Below are 25,017 nucleotides of genomic sequence, written 5' to 3'. Positions count from 1 at the left end.
CATTTTAATGAACAAGTGTGGAATGGAAGTGCATCTATGCTTCCCCAACTGCTCTAACCTGACATTCTAGAACACAGCCATTTACAAAAAACATACATACCTTGGTGAATAGGATGTAGCAATTATCTTATATATCCAACTCCCAATTACAGCTAAGAAATAACTACATGCAGACACAACTTAAGGACAGAGTTTGGTTTGTTTTTCAGATTTTTTTTTTGAAAAGCAGCTCAACACTAAGACAGAGATCAGTGGTCTGGAAACAAAACAGCTGCTTTGAGCAAAAGAGGAAACCTCTCCTTTCGGAAATTTCCTCTTTTTTAGGCCTGTATCTACAGCCTATGCCAAGGGACAATTCTTTCAAGTGTGTCACTTATCCAAGATAGATAGGGTGCAAGTTGATGTTTAAAAAAGCCCCAAAACATACACAACCAAGAGAAGCTATTAAAAAGGGCTATTAAGTTGGCATATTTATGAACTACATACTCAAAGCAATCCCCAGTTGAAGGGGTGCAAATTCTGATATACTGTGGCTGTAATCATCAATTCCTGCACATTTCCATAGGCATCAACTGTTGGGTTGGGGTTTTTTTTTTGTTTGCGTGCCTTTTGAAGACTAAGACTTAAAAATCCATATCTGTGTGTGGGAAAGCTTACTTGTATTAACAAAGACTGGAATAAGAGGTTAGAAACATCAAGTGATCATGATTTACACAGAGATAACTGGTCATGAAACCTATCAAGTAAAAAGTATTATATGGAGACAATTTAACAGGTGTAGAGACTGAGTAAATGCACAAAGTTCAAAGATTTTTCTTCTCTTTATTTAAACACAAATACATTTACAGCATGCAGGTAAGTTAAAACTATATGGCGTCTTCCCCAAACCAATTGTTTTAATGCATCTTAAGTGTACTGAAGTTAAATCATATTCCACAGGTAGACTTGTCCTCATGTCAAATTTAGAGTTACACACAGTAGTGAGTCAGCATTTAAGTTATGTAAATAATTTAGTTGTTCACCAGAAATAAATATTTCACCAAGTTCCTATCCTAAACCATCTTTTAAAAAATATGATCTAGAGGAACATAAAAATAAGAACCATTCAAAGACTGCAAGTTGAAACAGCAGTGTTGAACATTCCCCGTATAGACTGAATATTTTAATTTACAAAAAACAGTAATTGTCCCGTTCAGCTGACCTATGACAGCCAAACCAGAAAACAAAAAAAGTTGGTTTTGTTGTTTTTGTGTTTTTTTTTTTTTTTCTTTTTTTACATTTTAAGAGGCAGTTCTTGGTAAACTTCATAGAAGGTTTAAAATAAGAAAAAGTTTAAATATAAAAAGGTGATGTACACTGAGCTACAGGCTAGTTACTTTTTTTTTTTTAAACACAGCAATTTTCAGCACCAAACCCCATGATAATTACCTACATGAATGAAACCCCCATTCAGCATGAGAAAAAAAATCCTGCTTCATTTGAATGTATTTTAAAGAAAGTGGGGTTTTTTGTTTTTATGATTGCATATTAACAAATGAAGGTCTGAAAACCTGTGGTTAACACTGAGAAAGATAAGAGACAGTGCTGTTTCCATTATGAGAAATTTAATTCAAAATAATTTGCTGTTCCTTTATTTTTATTTCCTCAGTATGCTGTCTTTAATCGTGCTCTAAAACAACTGCAAGTTTGGAGTGTTTGGCAGCCTTAATGAACAAAACAGTCTTAAAAGCTGAGAACTCCAAAATAGTGAGATTTCCGACCGATACACTCAACCTTTAAAAATCAAAACTATTAAAAATTCAGACTACTGTAGATATAGAAAAAAGTGGTTCAAGGTCTAAAATCTGACTACACTCCATCATAATATAAATATTTTGTCTATTTATAATATAAAAGTTGAAAGTGATTTGCTGTCTGAACAGCCATAGGGTCTCTACTGTTTCCACAATAACTGATGAATACCCAGCGAAAAATTCAAGCCAGCACACAAAGTGGTACCAACTGGATCTGAAAAGTTCACTGAATTCTTTCAGTAATATTAAGTTCCTTCCTTCTCAAAGACCTGGTAACTAATATCTATCCAGAAGGTGGCTGTTCTAAAAATTATAGTGGCTAAACCCTATGAATAAGTTAGGCAAACTATACTATAAAATTTTAAAAACCAGATTCAGCTCAGTGGTATTATTGGAGCTCAAAACCAAAAAAACCCCATGTTTCCTTTTGTTAGCCACTTTACAGGACTTTATTGCAAAGAGAAGAAAAATATTCAACAACTACTACTTTGGACATTTCATATACCTACTTACAAATGGATTACAAATACAATTCAGGGTAGCACTTTATTTATTTTATTATTTTTTTTAAACACATCTGGGATTTCCAGATACATCAGTCTTAAAAAGTCATATCCTTTATTAATGTATCTGAACTCATTGGCCAGTTGCTGAAAAAGTTTTTTTAAATGGAAAGTTAAAATTTTAGCCAAAAATTCCAGTACTGTATATGTAGTGGCATATCAAGTTAAATTTTAGATTGTGCTCATTTCACTATTATAAAATAGCAAAAATGAACCGTCACAGATACAGACAAATGGATAGACAGGCTCATCAGAATGAAGCAGAATGTTTTCACTCCACCAGACTGTACTGTGTGTAGAATCAGGAACAGGACAGATGGGATAATCCATTGCCAAAGTCTTTTTTTGTAAACTTAGGTTTACTCTTATTACTGTACAATATTTATTTCTAAATTACCCAATAAACGGGCATGTAATCAGATAACAGTTAAACAGCCTTGTTCATACTGAACTCTTCAGTTGTGTGGTGTAGCGATCGCAGTGCCTTACGGCAGTTGTCGTAAGCACACTTCAGTATTCTTACACTGTACAAATAAATTTAGCTCCAATGCTCCATGTAGCATTCCAAAAGAAAACTGTAGAGTGCCATTCTAATTCAGTGGGACATGTAGTGTTACGTGAAGTGATAAAAATGGAAGTATACTTAAACACTGTTGCACATTCCCTAAGACAATAAGATGTACACAAATTAAGCTAGAAAATTTGAACTAAGATTTTCTCAACGTACATTCAGCTTGGCACAGTGCAGACTAAATTTAAGACATGAAAGACAAACTGTAATGAGCAGAGCTACACTTTAAGTAACATGTCATTTTTCAAGACGCCAAAATTGCACTCTAGGGGGTTTTTTTTGGGAAATCAGTTAGCAGAATTTGTAGAAGGGGGAAGAGCTGTACAGGCCAGGTATAATTTATACATTTTCAAAAAATAATCCTACAGTCCTCAAAAGGGAGAGATTATTGTCACGGAATGACTCCCTCTACGCGATATCCAATCCTCCTCACGTTGCATTTACTTTTCAGCAACTGTAAATGAGAAAAATAACAGAGTTAAGTGCTTGTACCTCATAAGCCAAAGCAGCCAAGTTATGTACAGTAGACCGTATGCACTATTTACAGTAGCCTTTAAGAGCTCAATTCTTAGACCACTCAGATAAGTACTAATGAAACATCTACTTTAGAACAAGGAAATGCAACACAAAGCATTTAAGATGTCCGTTACCAACAAATTTACAGCACAATAAACTGACTGGGTATCCAATCTTGATTGCCTTAACAGAGTAAACATTACAAACACAAGCCATTTATAACCCAGCTCCATTTCCTGTGACTGCTGCTACTTTCCCAGGTCAGTGAGAACTGTCTGGATACCACCTACCAGCTGCTGCAAAGTTCTGACTTTGCTATTTTGAGAAGATGAAATGGGAATGAAGAGATCATTTGGCATTAATCGTCCTAAAAAAGTTTGATTTGCATAGGGGAAATCACAATTTACCATCTCTGTATTTCTTTAATGTTGCCAGAATAATTTGTTAAATGGTGGTCTCCAAACATAAAACAGTACATCATGTTCCTATTGTACCAGAAGTTCTTCTCCAACCAGAAGTTCAGATGCTTAGTATCTGTATTAATCCTCAAAAAAAGTATAACAGACATTACTGCAGAGAAAAATTATATTGGCTACCTGAGTATTCACAAGCTCAGAATAAGTTTCTACTTAATAGTAAAATAAAGTCCAAAAAACTTTTGTTCCTTTACTTTTGTAAGGGACAGGTTCTTCCAAAAATAAGATAGGAAAGTTGGAATAAATTACAACCACTTGCCTGCCTTTAGGTGCTAAACTCAGCTTGGTTCTACAGCAATAGGTAACATGCTGACATTAGAAGAATTATATGAAAGCTTTACAACTGTTTAAGGGGTTCTGTAATCATGTTTTGTGAGAGTTTCTTGGTTTGTTTGTTAAAAAAGGTGTTCTAGGAATACTTCACAATTTTCCACTCCATGATTTATCTACACATAGTCCAAAAGTCAAAGTGTTATGTCTCCTAAATTCCCCAGTACCAACAGTGAAAGCTCTTCTCCAAAGCAAAATACAAGCTCAAAATTCAATTATTTATTACTGATTATATCAACTATTATAAGTACTCTTAAAGAAATATGAGACTAAATAGGCTGTCTTCAGTTATAATTCTAGGCAACATCAGAGCATGTGCAAACTCATGCTAGTAGGCATCTACTAAAATAAAATAAATTGGGTCAATCATATCTTGAAATGTCTCTACGTTGGACAGCCGAGCTAGATAGCTACTTTGACTACAAAGACAATCTGAACATTAATTTCACTGTATCAACATAATCAAGAATCCACAAATTGCCCACTCCACCACTGAAGGTAAATGTTATTCAAGGTTAAAGTCAGTACATATCAATTCAACCTCTTTTTACCAAGACACTACTGAACAGGACCAGGTACCCTAACTAGTATTACAGCCTGATTTTCTCTAAATTGGAGAGAAAACTTTGAAAAGTGAGTCACCTAATAAGAAGCAGCAAATGGAAACAAGATTAATGTAAGCTGCTCTGGAGCCTTTCAGAAGAGAAGCATCCAGGAGAAGCTCCACATAACCATTTTATGAGTATTTCCAAACTGAAGATGCAGATAACCTTAACTAAGGGAATGCCTAGAAAACATTTATACAAATGCTCAAAAGTGAAAATGACTACAGAGAATGCAGCAAAGCATTACTGTTAGATGATCAACAGACCAACTATAACACAGACATTAATTAAAGAGAGATGTGATTCTGGGAGCAACTTAAGCATATTAAGTACCAGACTACATGTAATTACTGAGGAGATTAGAGACTTTTCAAATAAGTGAACATATTAATTTCAATTACTCTGACTGCATTTTATCTAGGCTAACTTTTTAAGTTTACCAGATGAAGACATGAATTTTTCTGTTAAATACTTCCAAATTACTGACACATGAAGCAGTGTGCAAACATAGTAAGAACAGCAAATAAACAACATATAAGAATAGGATCTTTTTTAATTTCATCACTGATGTTGATTCATTACAATGTTTCCTGAAGAAAGCCATATTTAAAAAGATACTAGCAAACCAAAAGAATTTAAACTGTCCACTCCTTTCCCAAACAGTAGCTATTGGCTGTGACTGGTGACTGTCTCCCAATTGACTATTTTCACATTTTGTTCTGCTGGATTAGAACTCCAGAACTGCCCTTTTACAGCAAACACCAGTTTTATAACAAAAGCACCAGCAGTGTTAGTCAGATGTACATGTGTACTGTTCCTCTAACTAGAAGACTCTGTGGAAAAAAAAAGTTAATCTGATTATTTGAGTGATTTTATGCCGGAGAATGAACTGCAATAACACTAATACAAAGTAGTTTAATCGCACATTTAAAAAAATCCTACAAGACAAACTTACACTTTGTCTTGCCGTCCTCCACCACCGCGCAGTGCAACTGGCTGGCTGTTTTGAGTGAATGCACCTCCACCACGAATTGCACTTGGATGAGTTGGAGAAGCTGCTGGATGCTGGCCAGGACGGATAGGCTTAGCTGCATGAAAAGAAACATGACTTACAAATATATACAACACAATTTTACCTTTGATTATTCAAATTTACTAATGCTTTGTTTTACAGTATCCCAAACGTAACAATAAAAATTGAATGCACTTTGAGTAAGAAAACAAGTTTAGGAGATGGCATTCTGAGAATCTAACAGATCAGTGTCAAATATAACAAGCCCTAAAAATAGAAAAGGCTTTGCTTTTATTGTCCCTATTATAATTAAAAGTAGCAGAACTTCTGAAAACAATTATCTATCTTCACATGTATTATCTGCCCCACCTAATGTATTTCCCTGTGAGAGTCTTGGCAGTAAGAACTCCAATAAGACACATCGCTAGACAAAGTTTCATGAGGGTTATGGTCCTGTAAGGAATCATTATACCCTGCTGTATTTCCCACACTTACTTAATTGATAAGCCACTAGTTACTTTGCTCTGCAGGTGGTTCTGTGTACTGATTATGCCACAGATAACACTGCTTCATGAACTTCTTACCACCATATAAAAATAAAACTTGCCGTAATACAGAATTCAAAACTAGTAGCTTTGACAGATAATTCACAAGTGGCATACACTTTGATAAACTATATTTTCAATCAGTTTTGCACTAGCTCTTAACAGGACATGCACAATGGTACGACTTTGTAGAGTTCTGTAATATTAAACAGAAGCATTTGAAGTTTCAGCAGGTAAGAGTGGATATAAAGTACCTACAGGTAGCAACTGCATCAGAGAAACACTTCTCAATTTCTGCCTTAGAGGAAGCTGATCTCCAGTAAGACATGAGTAGCTCACCTAGACATCTAAGTACAAGAGGCTTTACACCTGTGGTAAACTCACTAGAGAACTGTTTGTCTTCCTGTCTTATCTTTCTCTCAAGTGAGCTCCAAGAAAGCACCTGTCTTCAAGCCACCACTTGAAATGACCATGAAAAAAATTTTAACTTTATTCTGCAACAGCTCTTTGCAGACCTACAGAATATGAGTGAAGTTTAACTGCAATGCTCATTTCGGTTGCATTTAAGAGAAGCCTACTGATTACTGAAGTCCTGACACAGGACAACAAAAAGGCTGAAACACACAGCTACTTCTACAACAATAATGTAACAGGCTCAGTTAAGTCCTCCACAGGTCACGCACCTTCTTGACCCTCAGCACTTGACAGGGTAATGGCAGGTGGAGGACCAAGGGAATATGACTGTCTTCCCACAGTTAAGAAACACTACTAGCTACTACAAACTTCTGTTTTTTCCATTCTTCTCCCCTAGGGAGGGCTACAGAGTACTGTATGTTTTGGAACAGAGAACCAAACAGGTAATTAGGGATCTTAGGATGTTAGCTGCAGGTTTTTGCCTGCCCCTCTCCCCCACAAGATCAAGAGGCAGCAAGGCAATTTTTTTGTTGTTGTTTAAGGTGATGGCTTAATCTCTCTTCTTGTTTTGGAATACCTACATAGTCTTAGAAATTGGAATGGAATTGGAATGATGTTACAGATTTAAGACTCACATTCACTGTATTGTTTTATTCTAGGAAATGGAACACACATTCAGGCTAGAATTCTATGTTGGTAAGCACGTACAAAAGCCCAGCTACCAGGAAGAGACCCATTTCAAATAAGTAAAAAAACCTCTGAACAACCATACACCACTGCCCACCCATACTTACAGTCTATTAATCAAAATATAACTCATGGTAGAAAATACATCATGTTCATGCATGCAGTTCCAACTGGGGTTGAAAGATGCACACACGCACAAAGATTAAAAATAATCAGGAGATAGATGAAGCTTTAGGGGGCAAGGGATTCTTCACTAACCGATTTGTGCAGAATGTCCTCTTCTGGCCATATTCTTGGATCTCACAGCTTCCTTTATACGATCTACTTCTTGCTGATACCGTTTGCGATCACGAGAAGCATTCTCTTTAGCTTCCTTCAGTGCAGACTCCAAAGCTTTAACTCTTTCAGCTGTAGCTCTAAGTCGCTTCTCCAGTTTAGGAAGTTCACAGCGAAGATCTGCATTATCACGTACCAGCTACAAAACCAGAATTGGTTATTTTCTTGGTATCTCTCTTCATACAGAGAGCCAACCAAACACCCTCCCACCACTAAACAGGCAAAGCAGTAGGGGCACTACATTATAGTAGCTTAAGCTCTTAGTAAATCTAATAGTTCATCAGTAAGACTGTGATTTGAAAATCAGTTACTGTGGAAGAACATGCTACCCAACATAAGCACGTGAAATCTACATTCTTCTTCAGAGACAGGCAAGCAACCCCTAGACCGATTCAGTTTAAATGCAGCTATTTTGTTACATAACCACATGTACTTAAAATAGTTATTATTTTACCTTACAGGAAAACTTCAGTCTATTGTTTTATAACAAGAGTCACACTCAAGATGTAGAAGTATTTAATTATAAAAGTTACTTTATGACTAAATGCATTTGGTCCCTTCTGTAATAATGCACCTTAAGTAGTTTGTTTTTAATTACAACTTGAAATTAAGCCTCACTGTACCTGTTTGTGAACCTTTGTAAGCTGTTCAAGATTATTCTCAAGGAAGGAAATCTTCTGTTTTTGTGCAGCACTGCCTCCTGTATCATCCGAGTCGATCTCGGCACTCTGCAGTAACAAAAGTATGGGGAGGGAGTGAGGAGCCTGAGTACAAATCTGAACTTGCATATTAAGATCAAGCCAGAAGAATTACAATGCACAAAGATCAATTCCTAATTTAGTTCTAAACTGAAATTCATGTAGTATTCTCAGAAAAAAAACGAAGTTTCACTACAGCAGCATGTTACCTTTTTCACTCTAGTAGCCAGATCTTGAACAAACAACTTCCGAAGATTGTGAAGAGTCTGAAGTTCTTTTGCCTACAGTTAAGGAAAAGAAATTTAAAAAAAAAAATTAAAAATAACTCTGAAGGGAAAAAAAAGAAGTACTGACATTTGCTTTGGAATAGATTCTGACTATCTTACCACAGTCTCTTCCAAACCCTTTAAATCTTGCCTTGCTTGTTCCCGTCTGTCCTGCATAACCCTAAAAAGAGAATAAATTCATCCTGAAACATCCAAGCAAACTTGGAAATTTTAATGTTTTAGGAGACTAGAGTGATAAAAACTATATGGTAAAAAAGAAGAATGTCTTTCAGTTGAAATCCTCAATTAAGGATGTAACCAGCAGATGACACCATACTCAGAAATCTGTATGGGGTGAGGTGGGAATGAGGGAGTTGCAGGAGGAAAAGAAGGAAATACTTGTAGTATTGAAGGAATACAAACAAGTACATTCAGATGTGTGAATTGTAAGTTTCTAAAATAGGTAACGAAAGACTCTCAGAGTCAGGTTCAGGATGAATACTTAGGGAGATCTCATCCTACAAATGTTCTTAGCTCCGGCCAGCTGAGATGATAAGTACCACGTGACAGATTAAGGATTTTTAATTTGCTTTGTTCTATTCTACCACCCCCAACACAGTTGCCAAAACTAGCATCATAAACAACAATCTCAGTTTACAGGAATAGAACCCGTCTTCCTATTTAACATGAAAGCATTTACTGCACTTAATGTTCTTTCATTTAATGTTCTCTCTCAGAATTCTAAGGCAGTACAATTACTAAGATGACAGGAGACAGAGAAGGAATGGGGACTTTTATTTTTATGACTCAAGGTTGGAATAGGAAGGCCAGGGACTGCATGAAAATGAAGTGTTCCTATTAAGTAGCCAAAAAGCTTCTTTTCTTCTGGAAATTTCTCCTCACTTGGCCAGTTCCACTACTAGTTCACAGCTAAATGATTAAACATTTAAGGTAATAAAATATTCTAAAGAATATCTCAGCATCCTATCCATTTCCCAGACACTGGAAAAGTAGTTCCACTGTTCCAGTAGTTCCCATTTCACTGGAAAAGTAGTTCCAGACATCTTATACAAGTCTAAATCAAAAAAGTAGTGAATAATCTGCATTGTTTCTGCCCTGGCATTTGCCATGCACATTTATGACATACAATGGAAATTAATTTGATTCAAAAAGGCTGGGGGAGGACACAGAATACCAAACGAAATTTTAACACTTCTTTGAAAGTCTTCTGAAGAGGAAAGCTTCTAATTTAGCAAGTGCCTTTAAGGGATCAATGCTATTTATAGTTTAGCCTGCAAACTGAAATAAGAAGCAATAATGTGGTACATATATCAAGTCTTGCAAGACAAGAAAACCTATTGTAACTAATGTAACTTTTGTAATCACTGTGGCATATAAATATATCAGAATAAGATGGATTCATAAGCCCAAAGTACTGTTAGAATTTTAGTCAGTTAAGCCAACACTGTATTTCACAGTAAGGCTAAAAGAAAAAAAAAATTTAAAAAAAGTGTTGCTTATTGGTTAGCAGTACAGACCAATCAGGTGTCTCTATTTCAAGTTCTATGATAAAAACCTGAAAGTCACTGTGTGTTTTAAACATGGCCAAAAAGCATGCACTTTTGAAAAATTTTTAAGTATATTTTTAACTTCTGTAAAGATAAATTCATATATGCCAGAAAGGGGTCGCTACTGATAACTCTCCCTAGAAAGCACCAGGAGATTATGGTCAGATTTCCAGAAGTTGAGAACTGTTTTTCAGCTTGACCCTTTATTACTTACCTGCAAGCAGAATTCAGTTCTAATTTTTGCATTAACTTTTCAGTCTCTATTTCACTAATACACTGTATTTAGTTACTCAATGAAGTATGCAGCTGTTTAATCTCAAGAATAAACCAGTTAGAACCACCTAACTAGTTAAAATCACACCAGAACCAAGAAGAGTAAGGGAACACAAGAAGTAGTAAGGGAACTGTTACAAGCCTCTTCCAGTCTTAGAGCATGCAATACTTAGCTGCAAATTGAAAAGTTAATGACTCCAACCCATAGCATATTAACAAATAAAAAGTTGTGGCCTTCACATCTTTCATCCTTTTACTTCCAATTTTAAATACTAAGCCAGTGCAAAGGTTTTAAAAAGTTAACTTCAAGAAGGCTTTGGAGCCTCTCTCCTTAACAGGCATATAGTGAGAGCCTCTTCATCATACTAGGTCACTAGTTTTTAAACTGTAAGTGTTCCCACACACACTTGTTTTATGCACCATTATACTTACGTAAGTTCATGCAGTTTTCTACTTTTTTCCTGATCAGTTGCTTTCAACTTCTCATGCTCAACTCTAAGACGTTCCTGTTCAAGCATCATCTTCTGGTTTTGACTGAACACAGAAAGTAAACATTATATCAACTGAACCTGTTTGATACAACATTCAGTAAAGCAACACAAGTTAGACACAGCTGGAGGAAACCCTTACGGCTTCCTTCCCACCGTACTGTGCTTCTGTACTCACACAGTCCAGAGACATTTGGCACTACTAAAAGTAATGACAATTACTTACTCTTGAAGTTCAGTGATAAGTTTCTCCTTTGCATCAACTTCATCTCTTAGGCTACTGATTTGTTTCTGATGTGTCTCACGATGGCTCTGAATTTGCTGCTCAACAGCTTGCTATTTAGAAAAAACAGTATGTGTTATACGCTTTAAGTTGCCGCCGTACTTCAATTTGTGTTTTTTAAAAAAAACAATGAAGTTAACTTACCTTGACTTCATTTGCAGTTTGAACCTTATTTAAGTGCTCTTTCTCCATCTCATGGACTTTTTCTAGCAGGTATAGAGAAGAGAAAACTCATTTCAGCCAGGTAACTTCGCAATCACAGGGAACATGAAGTTAATTTCCCCTTCCCAACACCTTAAAATTTGGTAGGAGTCCCCTCCCACCACAAAGATCAATTAAATCAGTAACATCTTTAACTTAATCCTATCCACAGCAGTTCTTTCAAACAACAAACATGCTTTTCCATTGATTAATTCCACTTCTTCAATAGCAAAAAGCCATTCTATTGCTCTGGCCTTCAATCTAAACAGAACAATTCCCTATTTGTCACTTTATACTTAAAATGGTGGTGGTAGGTGGGGTGCAGGGAGGCAATTCCTACCCTGTGCTCGGAGTTGAACTAATTCTTCATTAAGGGAATCCACAGACTCTTCCAGTTGTCTCTTTTTCTGTTCCACATTCTGAAGATACTCAGTCAATGACTTGATCTTGGCTTCATGCTTGTAGAATGAAAAGATTCATTTACTTTGGAACTAGGTATCACAGAATTATATCTGCATAAACAGTTTACACTTAATTTTTAAACAAGTAACCTGATCTCAAAACAAAAATGGTGCCCACTAAACTCTAAAGATGATGACTACTCAAGTACATCTGTAACATAGCCTGTAAGACAGTGTCTTTATTCTGGATTGGAATGAAATACATTTTTGGCTGGGAGAAGAGATGCTTTGAATGTTAAATGCTAGCAGAGGCAAGGGAGCCCTCTTGGTATTTGGAAGACTGCACTGAAATAGCCATCTCCTGATTTAAAAAAAGATGACCATCTGTATGTAAAACAAAATACAGAAAAATTAAATTGCATATGTAGATCACTATTTTCAGAAGCATTAGAAGCCACATTACTGATCTTTTCTAACAATCACATTAAAATGGCCTTTCTCAAATCAGAAGTAAATGTAATTGCTATGCAAGCCTACTGTAATTCTACTGGGCTATTGCTACCTCTCCCACTTCCAACTTGCTGCATTAGTAGGCAGAGTGCTCACTAGTCACTGCTTCTGTAACACTTGTATTGTAAAGGATCCTGTGATGGACAACATAAGGACCTTAGTATTTAACACAAGTGCTACAAAAGCATTATCAGGCTACAAACATATAGCAGAAATTCTGACATCTTGTCACACAATTACTCAGAAGCTTCCAAACTGAAGAGAATATTGAGGATACAGCTGAGTCTTGTGGCTGTTCACTCACAATGTACTTTGTTAGGTGTCAAAAAGAAATTGCAGATTTTTCCCCCCCCAGTACATTAGTGAATTCAAACAAACATTTAGGAAGTACGCTGTAATGAAACATTTACCTGTGAGATACGGAGCTGGCAGGCAGCCAACTCCTTTTCATTTTCTTCCATTTTCTTATTGCTTTCAGCTTGTGTGCCTTCTAACTGTTTGCAACGTTTTACCATTGTTTTTACTTCTGATTTCATTTTACTAATATATAGTCTCGCAACTGTGAATTCTTCATCTATCATGCCAGTTCCCTCAGGCTGCTGAAAAGTGTGGAATAACACGTTTAGAAAGCTCAGATAATGAAACAGAATTAAAGATGTGCTTGAAGCAACTTAGTGCCCAGCACACAACCCCTGCCTTGACTGATAATCAGAGCATTTAAACACCTAAATGTAACCTTTTTTTTTAAGTTTTCTGATCGATTATTTAGATGTTTGCACAAAGATAATGAGTCACTTGAAGAGGGAAATACAGTTCACTATAGATTTTTAACACTGCTTATATTCTTGTTCTACAGTGATCTTCTATATTCATCTTTTATTTCAGTTCCTCATGCAATTTTCAATGTAAGTATCATCCTGATTGCCACTGTAGGTCAGCATTAGTTTTTCAAGACGAGGCTGTTGATTATGATCACTTCACAAAGCAGTTTAACAGTATGAATGAAAACACTACTTCAGAAAAAAAATAAATCAGACCAGCTCTTCCTTCTCTTTGCATAATCAAATTCTGTTTGGGACCTGATTAAATCACAGTATAAGCAATGGATAAACTTATGCCCAAATTATTAATATACATGAGGCTTCCTATGGTGGTTATTTTTACCATACAAAGAAAACTGTATCCACAACGTATATGTGTAATACATGGCATTACAACTGCATGGACTAACCCTTACCTTGACATCATTATTTCCTACTGCAATTCCTATCTCTGCAAGATCTTTCAGTAAGGAGGCCATCATTTCTGTTGCTCGTTTCTTCTGATGGTTGGTCATTTCTTTAAGTTTCTGAAGCTCTGCATCTATACTGGCTAGAGTGACCTATAGTAAAAGAAGTTACACTTTAATAAACAAAACACACTCCTGTTTTTAGAACTAGTTTCATACTATCTAAATACAGCAACAGGTGGTTGCCTACTGAAGTGTCCCATTTTTGTGTCTAAAACCAGACTGTTATCAACCTATGTGAACATACCACATAGTAAAAATTTAGAAGTCCTAGAGTGACAGTATTTCTTCTGAAAGAAATGTAAAGTACTGGGGACAGAGGCCTTCAGCTCACAAACTATAATTGCACAACTCTGCAACAAAATTCATGTCAACGTTGTTAAGCATTCAGAGTTAAATATTGCAGAAAATTGCATTTACAGAAAAAGGTACATGGACAGCAAGTCCACCACTTTTCACCATATTTTGGTGAAGGAAAATAATTTCAGTTTTGCCTGCAAAGCTGTTAACTATTTCCTACTTGCAAATCAAAAAATGGCACCCAGTTCTGAGAGTTCATAAGCACTACACTTACTCTAGAGCAGCTTTTCAGCTAGTTTGAGCTGCTGTGGTTGTAATGGCTGCAGCTCAGCGGCTTGCATACTGTTGTCTGCTCTTTGTTCTCCAGTTCTAAAAAAATGCCAGAAGTTTTACAGCAGGGAAGTTTCAGCCAGTGATGCCGAAGGACAGTTACTGCATGGGTTAGCTGTGACAGACCAAGAACACTGAAATGTCTTAATTTTACTACATCTTAGAACAGTTGTTGCTTTCTTGTAGGTTGAGTTATTCATGACACTCAATGGACATTACTTATAACATCTAGAATCACTTGACTATCTATAAACTAATTAAAACCACTGACAATGCAAACAAAAAAAATCCAGCAAAACACCCAAATCACGCACTTCAGGATCATACACACATACAGCTAAGCCTATTCCACCAAATTGTAAATGCTGCTCATAATAGGAAGACCAGAGATCATCTGACTTTCAGCCGACCTTCAAGTGATTAGGTTACGAGTAAAGATTACTCAGCCCAGAGTACTTAGAAGTTTAAAGAGAAGTTTCATGCTCTTGTGAACATCAATTTTAATGCCAGCATTCTATCTAGTCAAATCTAACTGAAAATTGACAGCTACATTCACTAGAAGACCCAGACCCACTCAATTTTCACCTTCAAGAACACAGATGAATGAGACTTGAGCCATCACATATTCTGTCTGCAATGCCAGCAAACATGCTGACACTCTCCAGTACTTGGAATTTTAGGATAGTGAATAGAATATTAACTGTTTAAAACTGATTGAAGTCTGGCAAATAATTGGCTACCAAAACTGTTAGTCAATTCAGACACTATGCAGGTATGCAAGGAGGGGTATGGTATTCATCCTGTGGAACTGATGCTGCATCTGTATTTTAACCAGGGTGATCTTTTGGAATAGGTCCTCAGTGTTCAGGACTACTCCTTTCAGGATGTCAAACAAACTGCCTATTTTGAAGGCATTAAGAGAAGTTATTTTATGTGCCATAAATACAGCATGCAAATACACGTTCCTTTCAAGAAAAGCTGTAGCATGTTCACTGCAATTTCAAGATTGGAAGGAGCAGATTCTTAAGTGAGGATTACCCCAACTGCACCAGAAAGACAAAACCAAGTCAGATCACCAGCATGTAATAAAGTCTTAAGTTCTGACATCTAGGATTTTTCTGAATCAGGTAGTAAAATGCCATAGGTACTAAAAAGATGAGAGCTATCAAGGTCAATATTTACTGTTCACTTTTCTGAAATTTACTGGTTTTAGAAAATCACCCTTTGCTAAAACTAAAGAAGTTTTAGACTTAGACTCCCATTTTTCCTGTGAAAATCCTTTAAATGACTTCAAGCAAGAAATACAGATAAGGCAAGAAAAGTTACTGAAGACTCTCAGTAATTTCTTATCCCAATTTCGTACCGATTTTTGATTGAGTTCATCACTAAGCAGTTCGTATTCCTTTGCCTTATCTTCTACTTCCTGAGACTTCTGATCATAATTGACAGCTAATTCTTCGAGGGCTTGTAACACCTCTTTCACTTCCTCTTTAGAAGCATCGTTTTCAGCCTGAAGGCGGTTCAACTCTGCTTGCAGGTTGTCTTGGTCCCGTCTGGTCGATGCTAGAAGCTGCAACAATGATAGAAATTTATTTAAAATTAAAACAAAACCAAATAATCAGCAAGAAAATTCCATGTATAAATTGGATCTTATTAATGCTTTTAGCCACTACAATAGCTTATATCTACACTTTTTAGTGTCTAGCATCATGCAACAAGGATGTCAAGGACAGGTACAGTGAAAGTATAATGAACAATTAAATTTATCATCTGTATCCATAGTTCTTTAGCTTTTAAAGTATTTTCAAAATGGAAATGATTACAAATCAAAACATATAAGGACAGCAAGCGGAAATGCACATGGAATATTGCAAGTTCTCAAAAAAGCCACTGAACACTACTCATGAGTCTGATGTTGTCAACAGGCTAGGAACATTTTAACATTGTTAGCTGCTGAAGAGTAACTAGACAAAGTGAGCAGTTGCTAAAGAGGCAGATTTATTTAAGTAAAATTAAACAGTAGCTCCAACTTCCTGAGTCCTTGACCTATTTCCTCTTGTCATGTACACAAAGATTTTTTTTTTTTAAATCTTTGTGCTATATAGAATTATTTTTTCTAATATCTTGGCTAAATGAAATTATCAATTTCATTATTAATAGGCGCTTTCCCCATTAAGTTGCATCACTGGCAACATATGCATACAAATCATTTGAATATTCTAGCAAGTATGGTCTGAAGTAACACATAGATACTTCCTTTTTCATTATGGGCCATTACATTTCCCTCCACCCCTTTCTCTCTCTGTACAGCCACTCAACAAAAGTAAACTTTAAAACAGATTTCTTACAGTAAATCAAGATATCTTCAGTTTTAACAAACTACTAAATTTGCATGGGGAAAACAACTGCTAATGTCTTTGCATAAAATATTTCAATTCCTTCAACCTTCATGGATACTTAAGCTTCAAGTAAACTGGTTTAAGTTTAGCCATTAGCCCAGTGTAAGTGGGGGGAATGAACAGGCAGAGCATTTAGATAAGGAATAAAGAGAACTACTGTACAGCAGTTAAGCCGTCATTCTACTCCCTGGTCATAAACTGTGACCTATTCAGAACATCTCCAATTTTTTTAAATGAAAGAAACAAAAATAGAATAAAGATGCAAGAGCAAACCTCACCTCTTCCTGATCCAACATCTGTGTTTTCAGTTTTTCTACTAACTGGCTCTGCTGATTAATTTCTTCATCCTGCAGTTGAAGTAAGACTGTGTTCAATAAACTGACATATACCACTCTGGAAAAATAATCTAAGAGACAGTAGATGTTAGGCATCTAACTTTTCCATATTCTGAGACAATTACACAACTGAAAGCAATAAAAGTAAAACACCAATGCTTTTGATTCCACTGGCTGATCCATTAGGTTCTTAACCTGGCATGGATGTATAACACACCATGCTTCAAAGACAAAACTCTTATACCTGTGCTTTTGCAACTCTTCTCCAAGTTGTTCTAACTTCCAAGAAACAATTCAGATTTAATTAAAAGATTTTTTCTCTCCAGATTTAGTACTGCTGCTTAAATTTAAAATTATGTTCAGATAAAATATGCATAACATGAAGGAAAAAACAGCTGTCTTCAAATTACTCATTTTCCTGCTTTGTCATTTTCCTTTTTCTGGTACAGTATTACTTCAAACAATCAGCTAGAAACATTCTACACCCAGAAAGCAGAAACACCATTCAAGATTCTCATTAACTTTTCCTTCCTAACTTCCATTTTTATATTTTTTTTCTATGTACTGGTACTTTAGTTTTCAGGACACTTTTTAGTAGTTTCAGCAAAGGCAGGAGAAAACTGAGAAAGGATATTTGGTTAACACCAGATAAATATTTGTCAATTCTGAAGCTCTGATTAAGAGAAATTAAAATTGTCTTAAGCTGTACTAACAAATGAAGACTGGCAAATTAAATATTACATAATATACTTCAAGATATACTTCCAAGAGGTCTTACATTAAATAAGAACAGCATACCTTGTCATCCAGTTGTTTGTATAGTTTGGCAATTTCTTCCTCACATTTTCTTCTCTCAGCATCAGTGAAATTGCCAGTTACTCCAATTGTGGTAGCTGGTTTATCATTAATAACAGTAATATCCTTGTCCACTGCAAAAGCTTCTAAGTTGGCTTTCTCCTTGTCAAACTGTTCATCAACTGGTACAGTCTCCCCTTAAAGAAAAGAATATACTTAAGTTTTAGTACAGTCAGCCATGAAGTATGTTCCACAAAGTTAGCCTTGAGAAGGATTACATACTCTCTACTAACAGCACTCCACAGTTAATAGGCAATTGACTTCACGTGATTACACGATTAAAAAAAATTACCACTAGGTCATCTGAACTATCTCCTGCTTACCACAGAACATTATATTCACCCAGTTACTCTGCTATGAGCTCCCAACCTCATATCAAACTGTTATCTTCTAGAAAGACACTTACCTTGCCCTGAAGACAGAAAATGCTTTATTTTCCCTTGGCAGTCTGTTTTGCTGGGTAACCATATTTACTTTTAAATTGCTTTGCTTCTAATGTAAAATATTTTTTCAGTTACACTTTTATGTTCATTAAGCCTTTTCTGATGAGAACACTTTACTAACTTCACACAGAAAAAATACCACATGCTAAATCAATGCACCTCTCTGGTAAACTAAACTAAATTCCTTAGTGTCTTATGACAAAAGATTTTATGCAGTCCTTGGAAGGTACGGGCTCTTTCCAACACTTCAGTACCTTGTGTCAATATTCTGGAAGAACTATACTTAACGTTTCAGGTGTGGCCTCATACCATCTCCATAAAAGATTTAAAAAAAAAAGTTAAAAATCACACCCTACTGAACTTAAGCTACCATGTTTTTCTCATGTTTACATCAGGATGTGATGCAGTTGTCTACAAGATTGCAAAATCATCTTCTATAGCTGACAAACTCCAGAATACATCTGTAAGTATGACCTATGTTCCTACTTTCCTGATTTTAAGGCTTCATATGTAACTCACATTTTTTTGCCAGACACTTCAGTGATAAGAAGTTAATTATTCAGGAAGAAAGAATGGACACACATTCTGTACTGTCAGCAATTTTGGGGTTTTGGAGGTTTTTTTTGCCGATTAACACATTTGAGTTTTAAACAAGGACAAGATCTTGTGATACTGATTTGAATTAGAAAACCAAACCAGAGGAAATTTTACTTAGTTTCTGCATTTAAAATTAGTATCATTTTTTCTCCCACCCCCAAATAAAATTTAGAATGCATACAACTCTGACTCTACTAGTACACCAAGTGCTGAAGAACCTAACATCAGTATACTTCCACACATTTTCGCCATTATGTGATTATTAATCGTTCCAGTGAAAAATACAAAGTTGCAATGCCAACTTAATATCCTAACTTTAATATTCTTATTAGTGTCTTGCATAGTGCTCTTAGCTATTTTTTTTATCCTGAAGACTAATACAGTGTCTGTTGTCTTGACTAAGTTTGCAGAACAAAAATGTAATTGTTTCTCACCATTCCGCCATCTGTTGAGTTCATTTTCTAGCCACTGTATGGTGTTACGCAGAGTCTTGTTTTTCTCTTTTTCCTTCTCATACTTTTTCTTCCACTGTTCTGCAGTAAGCTCCACGTTGACACAGACTGTGTTCTTAATGGTCTTTGCTCTACATAGAAAGACCAAAGAGCTCTGAAACTTCATTTTTAGAGAAAGGAGTTAAAGGCTATTAAATAAACTTTCTATATATCACTGGTAAAAGTGAAAACATTCCCAACTCTTCCAAAAGCTTATTTCTACTCCCTGTCAACTTACTATTCTTCCAACTGGATTAATACAACTCTTAATGGACAAAGCAATACAATAACCTTTGGGAAGACTGAAAAACCCCAAGCTGGTTGAGTTGGAAAAATTAATCTGCGTACTTTCACCTGAAAGAATTCAAGTCAGGACAGTAGTGCACAGCTTTGAACAAAGGGTAGCATTCACCACACCTAGCAAACATTTCTCCAATGGAGAGTATAACACTTTTAGGGTGTAAACCACCTAATTTATTTAAGAAACAGCTCATTTCAACCTAAAAATCCAGTTACTAAATCTCCATTAACCAACAAGGTGTACCAGCTATAAAGTTCAGATGTGATTGTCTACATTCAGTCAGGCAAATTTTACCCAAAGACATTAGCTTTGGAGATGAAACTACAAGCATTAATAATGTATCGTCATGAAGTTAACGTACAGTTTTACTTTCGTGCCATACCTCACCTCAGTAATTTTTCTGTATAGTCTCCTACTACCAAACACTTCCCCTCAAAGATCAAACCAGGAAAAAAGCTTAATGGTATTTAGAAATCCCCCTGTCCCCTTATTATGACTCCTATAAGCATCTTTCTGCAAAGTCTTACTGAGACTGATTACTAGCAAGAGACACATGATTTCCTACTACGTCACATGATTATTTATCTAGCCTTCAGTGACTACAGCTGAGGGTTTCAGCATGAATTTAACATCCCTAGCAGGCTGAATTAATATACCAGATTAACTATGGTGACTGAGATAGAAGCGTACACTACTAACTCCTGAAGAAGTCAAGAGCATGAAGCAGTGGAACTACGGAGCTACAGCTGGAAAACACTTCCTGATAGCTCATTCAAGAAATACTAAGAGGAATGGAAAAGACCTAGATTTTAAAAGGAGACCAAAAAAACTCCACTGTTGCAAAATGCAGTCATTACTCCACACCCACTAACTACCCATATTCTGCCAGATTTTTAAGAAGTTCTGAAGTCATCTAGTCTACTCCCCTTAATAAAAAACTTATCTGAAAAGACCAGTAGAAAACTATCTTGTTGAACTGAAGTGGAAGAGGTACACTAACACAGAAGACAAGATGAACTAAGTAAAATGCTGACAGCTCTCATAATGTGCTCCGGTAAATGAAGTGATTAAATCTAGTGGTCAGGAACCAGAGTATTATGATGAAGCATTAACAACAGAGTGGCAAAGAACAGATACCTATCAAAATACTGAATTTGGAATAGGTACTTATAAATTCAAGTACAAATGACACAGGAATTTTGAAGTATTAACTCAAAGCAGATGAATACCCATTGGGAACTACAAGGGCATTGCCAGGGTGCGCAGAAATGAGTTCGAAAAGCAAAAGCTCAGCTTAAACTATTATAAGAACTTGACCCCTACAAATTGATGGGCTCTGACGTTATCCACCCGAGGATGTTAAGAGAGCTGGCTGACGTCATCATGAGGCAGCTCTCCATAATCTTGGAGAAGCCGTGGAGATCAAGGGACATCCCAGAAGACGGGTAATATCACCCCCATCTACAAGAAGGCCTCAAGGAGGACCCAGAAAATTATAGGCCCATCAGTATTACTTCAATCCCTGGGAAAGTTCTGGAACAAATCCTCCTTGGGGCTATCACAAGTCAAAAACAAGTACATGATTAGGAAAAGCCAGCACAGATTCACCAAGGGCAAATCATGCTTGACAAACCTGATCATCTTGTATGACAAAGTAACCTGCTCAGTTGAGGTGGGGTGAGTGGCGGACATTGTCTACCGGGATTTCTCCAAAGCTTTCAGCATGGTTTCCCACAGCCTCCTCCTAGAGAAACTGATGCGTTATGGTCTAGACGAGTGGTCTGTGAGGTGGGTGGGGAACTGGCTGACAGGCCACACCCAGAGAGTGGTGGTAATTAGCTCCTTTTCAAACTGGCAACCTGTCACAAGCGCAGTTCCCTGGGGATTGATATTGGGCCCAACACTGTTTAATATCTTCGTAAGTGACCTGGATGATGGGATCAAGTGTACCCTGATGATGATACCAAACTGAGTGGGGAAGGGGACACTTTGGAAGGGAGAGTCACCCTGCAGGAAGACCTGGATAGGCTGGGAGAGTGGGCTAATAAGAACCTTATGAGGTGTGTAAGGTCTTGCACCTGGGAAAACATAATCCAGGAGTGCAGCACAGACTTGGATCTACCTGGCTGGGGAGCAGCTCTGTGGAAAGGGACCTGGGGGGTCCTGGTGGACAAGCAGCTCAGTATGAGTGAGCAGCATGCTGCAGTGGCAAAAAAAAAAACAGGATGCTGGGTTGCATCGACAAGGGCATCACCAGGAGAGATAAAGAAGTCATTATCCCACGCTACTCGGCACTTGTCAGGCCACACCTGGAATCCTGTGTTCAGTTTTGGTCCCTGCTATGCAAAATACATGTGGGCAGGCTGCAGAGGGTCCAGAGAAGGGCCACAAAGATGATCAAAGGACTGGAAAGCCTGTCATATGAGGAAAGGCTGAGAGAAATGGGTTTGTTCAGCCTTGAGAAGTCTTAGGGGGGGATCTTATCACCATGTTCCACCCTTTAAGGTGGCTACAAAGAAGATGGAGACTTCCTTTTTACAAGGATTCACATGGAAAAGACATGGGTACAAGTTACTCCTGGCGAGACTCCGATTGGACACAAGAGGAAAATTTTTCCCAATGAGAACAACCAGCCTCTGGAATGATCTCCTCAGGGAAGTGGTGGATTCCCCAACTTTGGACACTTCGAAGATTCAGCTGGACAGGGTGCTGAGACATCTTGTTTAGACTGTGCTTTGCCAACAAAGGTCAGACCAGAGGATCCTTGAGGTCCCCTCTAACCTGGCATTCTACAACTGAAATGTTACTGGAATGCTAGATACAGAAAACTGACCAGAAGACGCAATTCAGCATGCTATCAAAGAAAGGGTGGCAGAGGATAGGCTCTCCCAGCAAATAAAGGATCCAACTTAACAGAGGAGAATTCATTTCAGCCTCCTTCCACTTTAGAAAAAAACAAAAAGCCAAAACCAGAAGAGTATCAATCGCCCTCCAAGACTATACATTAAAACATATTCTGAACATGAGCCAGCAGTGTGCCCAGGTGGCCAAGAAGGCCAATGGCATCCTGGCTTGCATCAGAAATAGCGTGGCCAGCAGGGACAGGGAAGTGATCTTACCCCTGTACTCAGCACTGGTAAGGCCGCACCTTGATTACTGTGTTCAGTTTTGGGCCCCTCACTACAAAAAGGACATTGAATTACTCGAGCGTGTCCAGAGAAGGGCAACGAAGCTGGTGAAGGGTCTGGAGCACATGTCGTACGAGGAGCGGCTGAGGGAACTGGGGGTGTTTAGTCTGGAGAAGAGGAGGCTGAGGGGAGACCTCATCGCCCTCTACAACTACCTGAAAGGAGGTTGCAGAGAGCTGGGGATGAGTCTCTTTAACCAAGTAATGAGTGATAGGACAAGAGGGAATGGCCTCAAATTGCACCAGGGAAGGTTTAGACTGGGTATTAGGAAGCATTTCTTTACAGAACGGGTTATTAGGCGTTGGAACGGGCTGCCCAGGGAGGTGGTGGAGTCCCCATCCCTGGAGGTGTTTAAGAGTAGGGTCGACATAGCGCTGAGGGATATGGTGTAGTTGGGGACTGTCAGTGCTAGGTTAACGGTTGGACTAGATGATCTTCAAAGTCCTTTCCAAACTAGACGATTCTGTGATTCTGAACCAAACTATATGCTGTCCTCCTAGAAATAGAGTCTTCAGGATCCTGATCAGTTTAAAAGTTTTTATATAAGATAGATCATAGCACTTATCCATGTGTGCACTGAAGAATTACAGAAAGAAAGCATTCTAATTATTTGGTTCAGAAATCTTAACAGAGTAACTTACTTATTTCTGAGCATAGTAAAGAGCAAAATATGATGTAATTTACTCACCTTTGGCCAAACAGAAGAGTAGATTTTGTTTCAGATTCATTGTATGAAGATGGAGAACAGCAAATAACAATAGTCGTTCTGCAATTACCCCCTAGTGAATCTTGAAGGATTCTGGTCATTTTGCTATCACGATATGGAACATAAGTCTACCAAGAAAATGGTTAAATTAATCAGTCATGGTTTTTTAGACACATTATTTCATTTGTTGAAATAAGAGCTATGCTTCTGCTAGTTTTAACTTCATTAGAAAGACACTAGGTTCTACTTTAATTCATAAATCATAAGACTGAACACACATGGTGTGACATAAAATTGTACTTCTACGTTCAGTAACTTTGAGAGTACAAGAAAACTTTCACTATGATGTTTAGGTGCCTCAACATTAAATGTAGCTTTATTAATTATCAGTGTCAACAAGGTATAAGAATAACGACCATTTGCAAGGTATTGATGCAACCGGATTAGTTTAAAAGACTCCATGCATATCACTGAGATCAGTAAAAAATTTCTGCATAGTATCATGCTTAGAGATGCAAGCCTTTAACCTTGATGTATAAAAATACAAAAGAACACTTACACTGCTTTCAGCCAAAGCCGAGATGACATTTCCAAGAGCAGACAAAGACTTGTTGATGTTCTTGGCCTCATCCAGCACAGCACCTTCTGCTCCAGTTTTACTAACCTATACAACATTTCAGTAAATTACTAAACACATCTTCAAAAAAACACCTTTCATATTTAATGTAAGACTTGAGTAACTTTTCAGCTTTTAAGTCAGTCTCCCTGATTTTATGAGGTACTCATAAGCAAGTTGGATTAGATTAAGCAAACTCCTTCTCCTTCCCCGATTCACCAATTTTCATTCAGAACTCAGTGTTTGAAGAGGTTTCTGATTTTTTAAACTGAAGTGAATATTTTCCCTGCAATTCATGCCTTTTCATAGAAGATATGTGTATAGTTAAAAACTACTATCAAATAGACTTCAAAAGTTGTTTGACGTTTATCAAAAAGCTTGAATTCCTTAAAGCAAAAGGAAATAAGTGTTATGAATAGTTTGTCCAGAGGTCATCCTTAAGAAAAACAAACAAACAAAAAGAAACAAAAAACCCCAAACCGCACACCACCACCAACCCTCCCTATTTCCCTCTGGAAAACATAGCATAGTTGATATTAGCAAGAATTTGTGAGAACAGATTTTAGAGGCTGAATCTGACCTACATGAGTGCTCTAGGAACTTAAATAGATATCAGCAGAAAAGTGAAAAAA

The 25,017-nt window shown here is 37.0% G+C and overlaps 1 protein-coding gene across 3 annotated transcripts in view; it reads right to left on the bottom strand.

Annotated features, from left to right (window-relative positions):
• Positions 1 to 802: 802 nt before the first annotated feature.
• The window catches only part of KIF5B (kinesin family member 5B), a 40,462-nt gene continuing 16,247 nt past the window's right edge, over positions 803 to 25,017 (bottom strand). Inside the window, exons 9-26 of one of the 3 annotated variants that reach the window (XM_074832756.1) lie at positions 24,329 to 24,433; positions 23,752 to 23,897; positions 19,518 to 19,666; positions 17,987 to 18,180; positions 17,132 to 17,200; positions 15,818 to 16,024; positions 13,774 to 13,917; positions 12,947 to 13,132; positions 11,966 to 12,083; positions 11,569 to 11,630; positions 11,368 to 11,477; positions 11,086 to 11,187; positions 8,933 to 8,993; positions 8,756 to 8,827; positions 8,472 to 8,576; positions 7,771 to 7,987; positions 5,810 to 5,942; positions 803 to 3,381 (exon numbers count right to left, since the gene is read on the bottom strand). In XM_074832756.1, the coding sequence (XP_074688857.1) occupies positions 3,375 to 3,381; positions 5,810 to 5,942; positions 7,771 to 7,987; positions 8,472 to 8,576; positions 8,756 to 8,827; positions 8,933 to 8,993; positions 11,086 to 11,187; positions 11,368 to 11,477; positions 11,569 to 11,630; positions 11,966 to 12,083; positions 12,947 to 13,132; positions 13,774 to 13,917; positions 15,818 to 16,024; positions 17,132 to 17,200; positions 17,987 to 18,180; positions 19,518 to 19,666; positions 23,752 to 23,897; positions 24,329 to 24,433 (2,187 nt within the window). In that variant the 3' untranslated portion in view covers positions 803 to 3,374. Of the gene's footprint in view, positions 3,382 to 5,809; positions 5,943 to 7,770; positions 7,988 to 8,471; positions 8,577 to 8,755; positions 8,828 to 8,932; positions 8,994 to 11,085; positions 11,188 to 11,367; positions 11,478 to 11,568; positions 11,631 to 11,965; positions 12,084 to 12,946; positions 13,136 to 13,773; positions 13,918 to 15,817; positions 16,025 to 17,131; positions 17,201 to 17,986; positions 18,181 to 19,517; positions 19,667 to 23,751; positions 23,898 to 24,328; positions 24,434 to 25,017 lie in introns of those variants that run through there. The other 2 variants (XM_074832747.1, XR_012624170.1) reach the window with 2 other exon arrangements.

This window comes from Strix aluco, chromosome 1, assembly GCF_031877795.1.
Source record: "Strix aluco isolate bStrAlu1 chromosome 1, bStrAlu1.hap1, whole genome shotgun sequence".
In the NCBI taxonomy this organism is placed as follows: domain Eukaryota; kingdom Metazoa; phylum Chordata; class Aves; order Strigiformes; family Strigidae; genus Strix; species Strix aluco.
The sequence above is the reverse complement of the archived record's forward strand: the minus strand, read 5'-3'. Positions and strand labels throughout refer to the sequence as shown.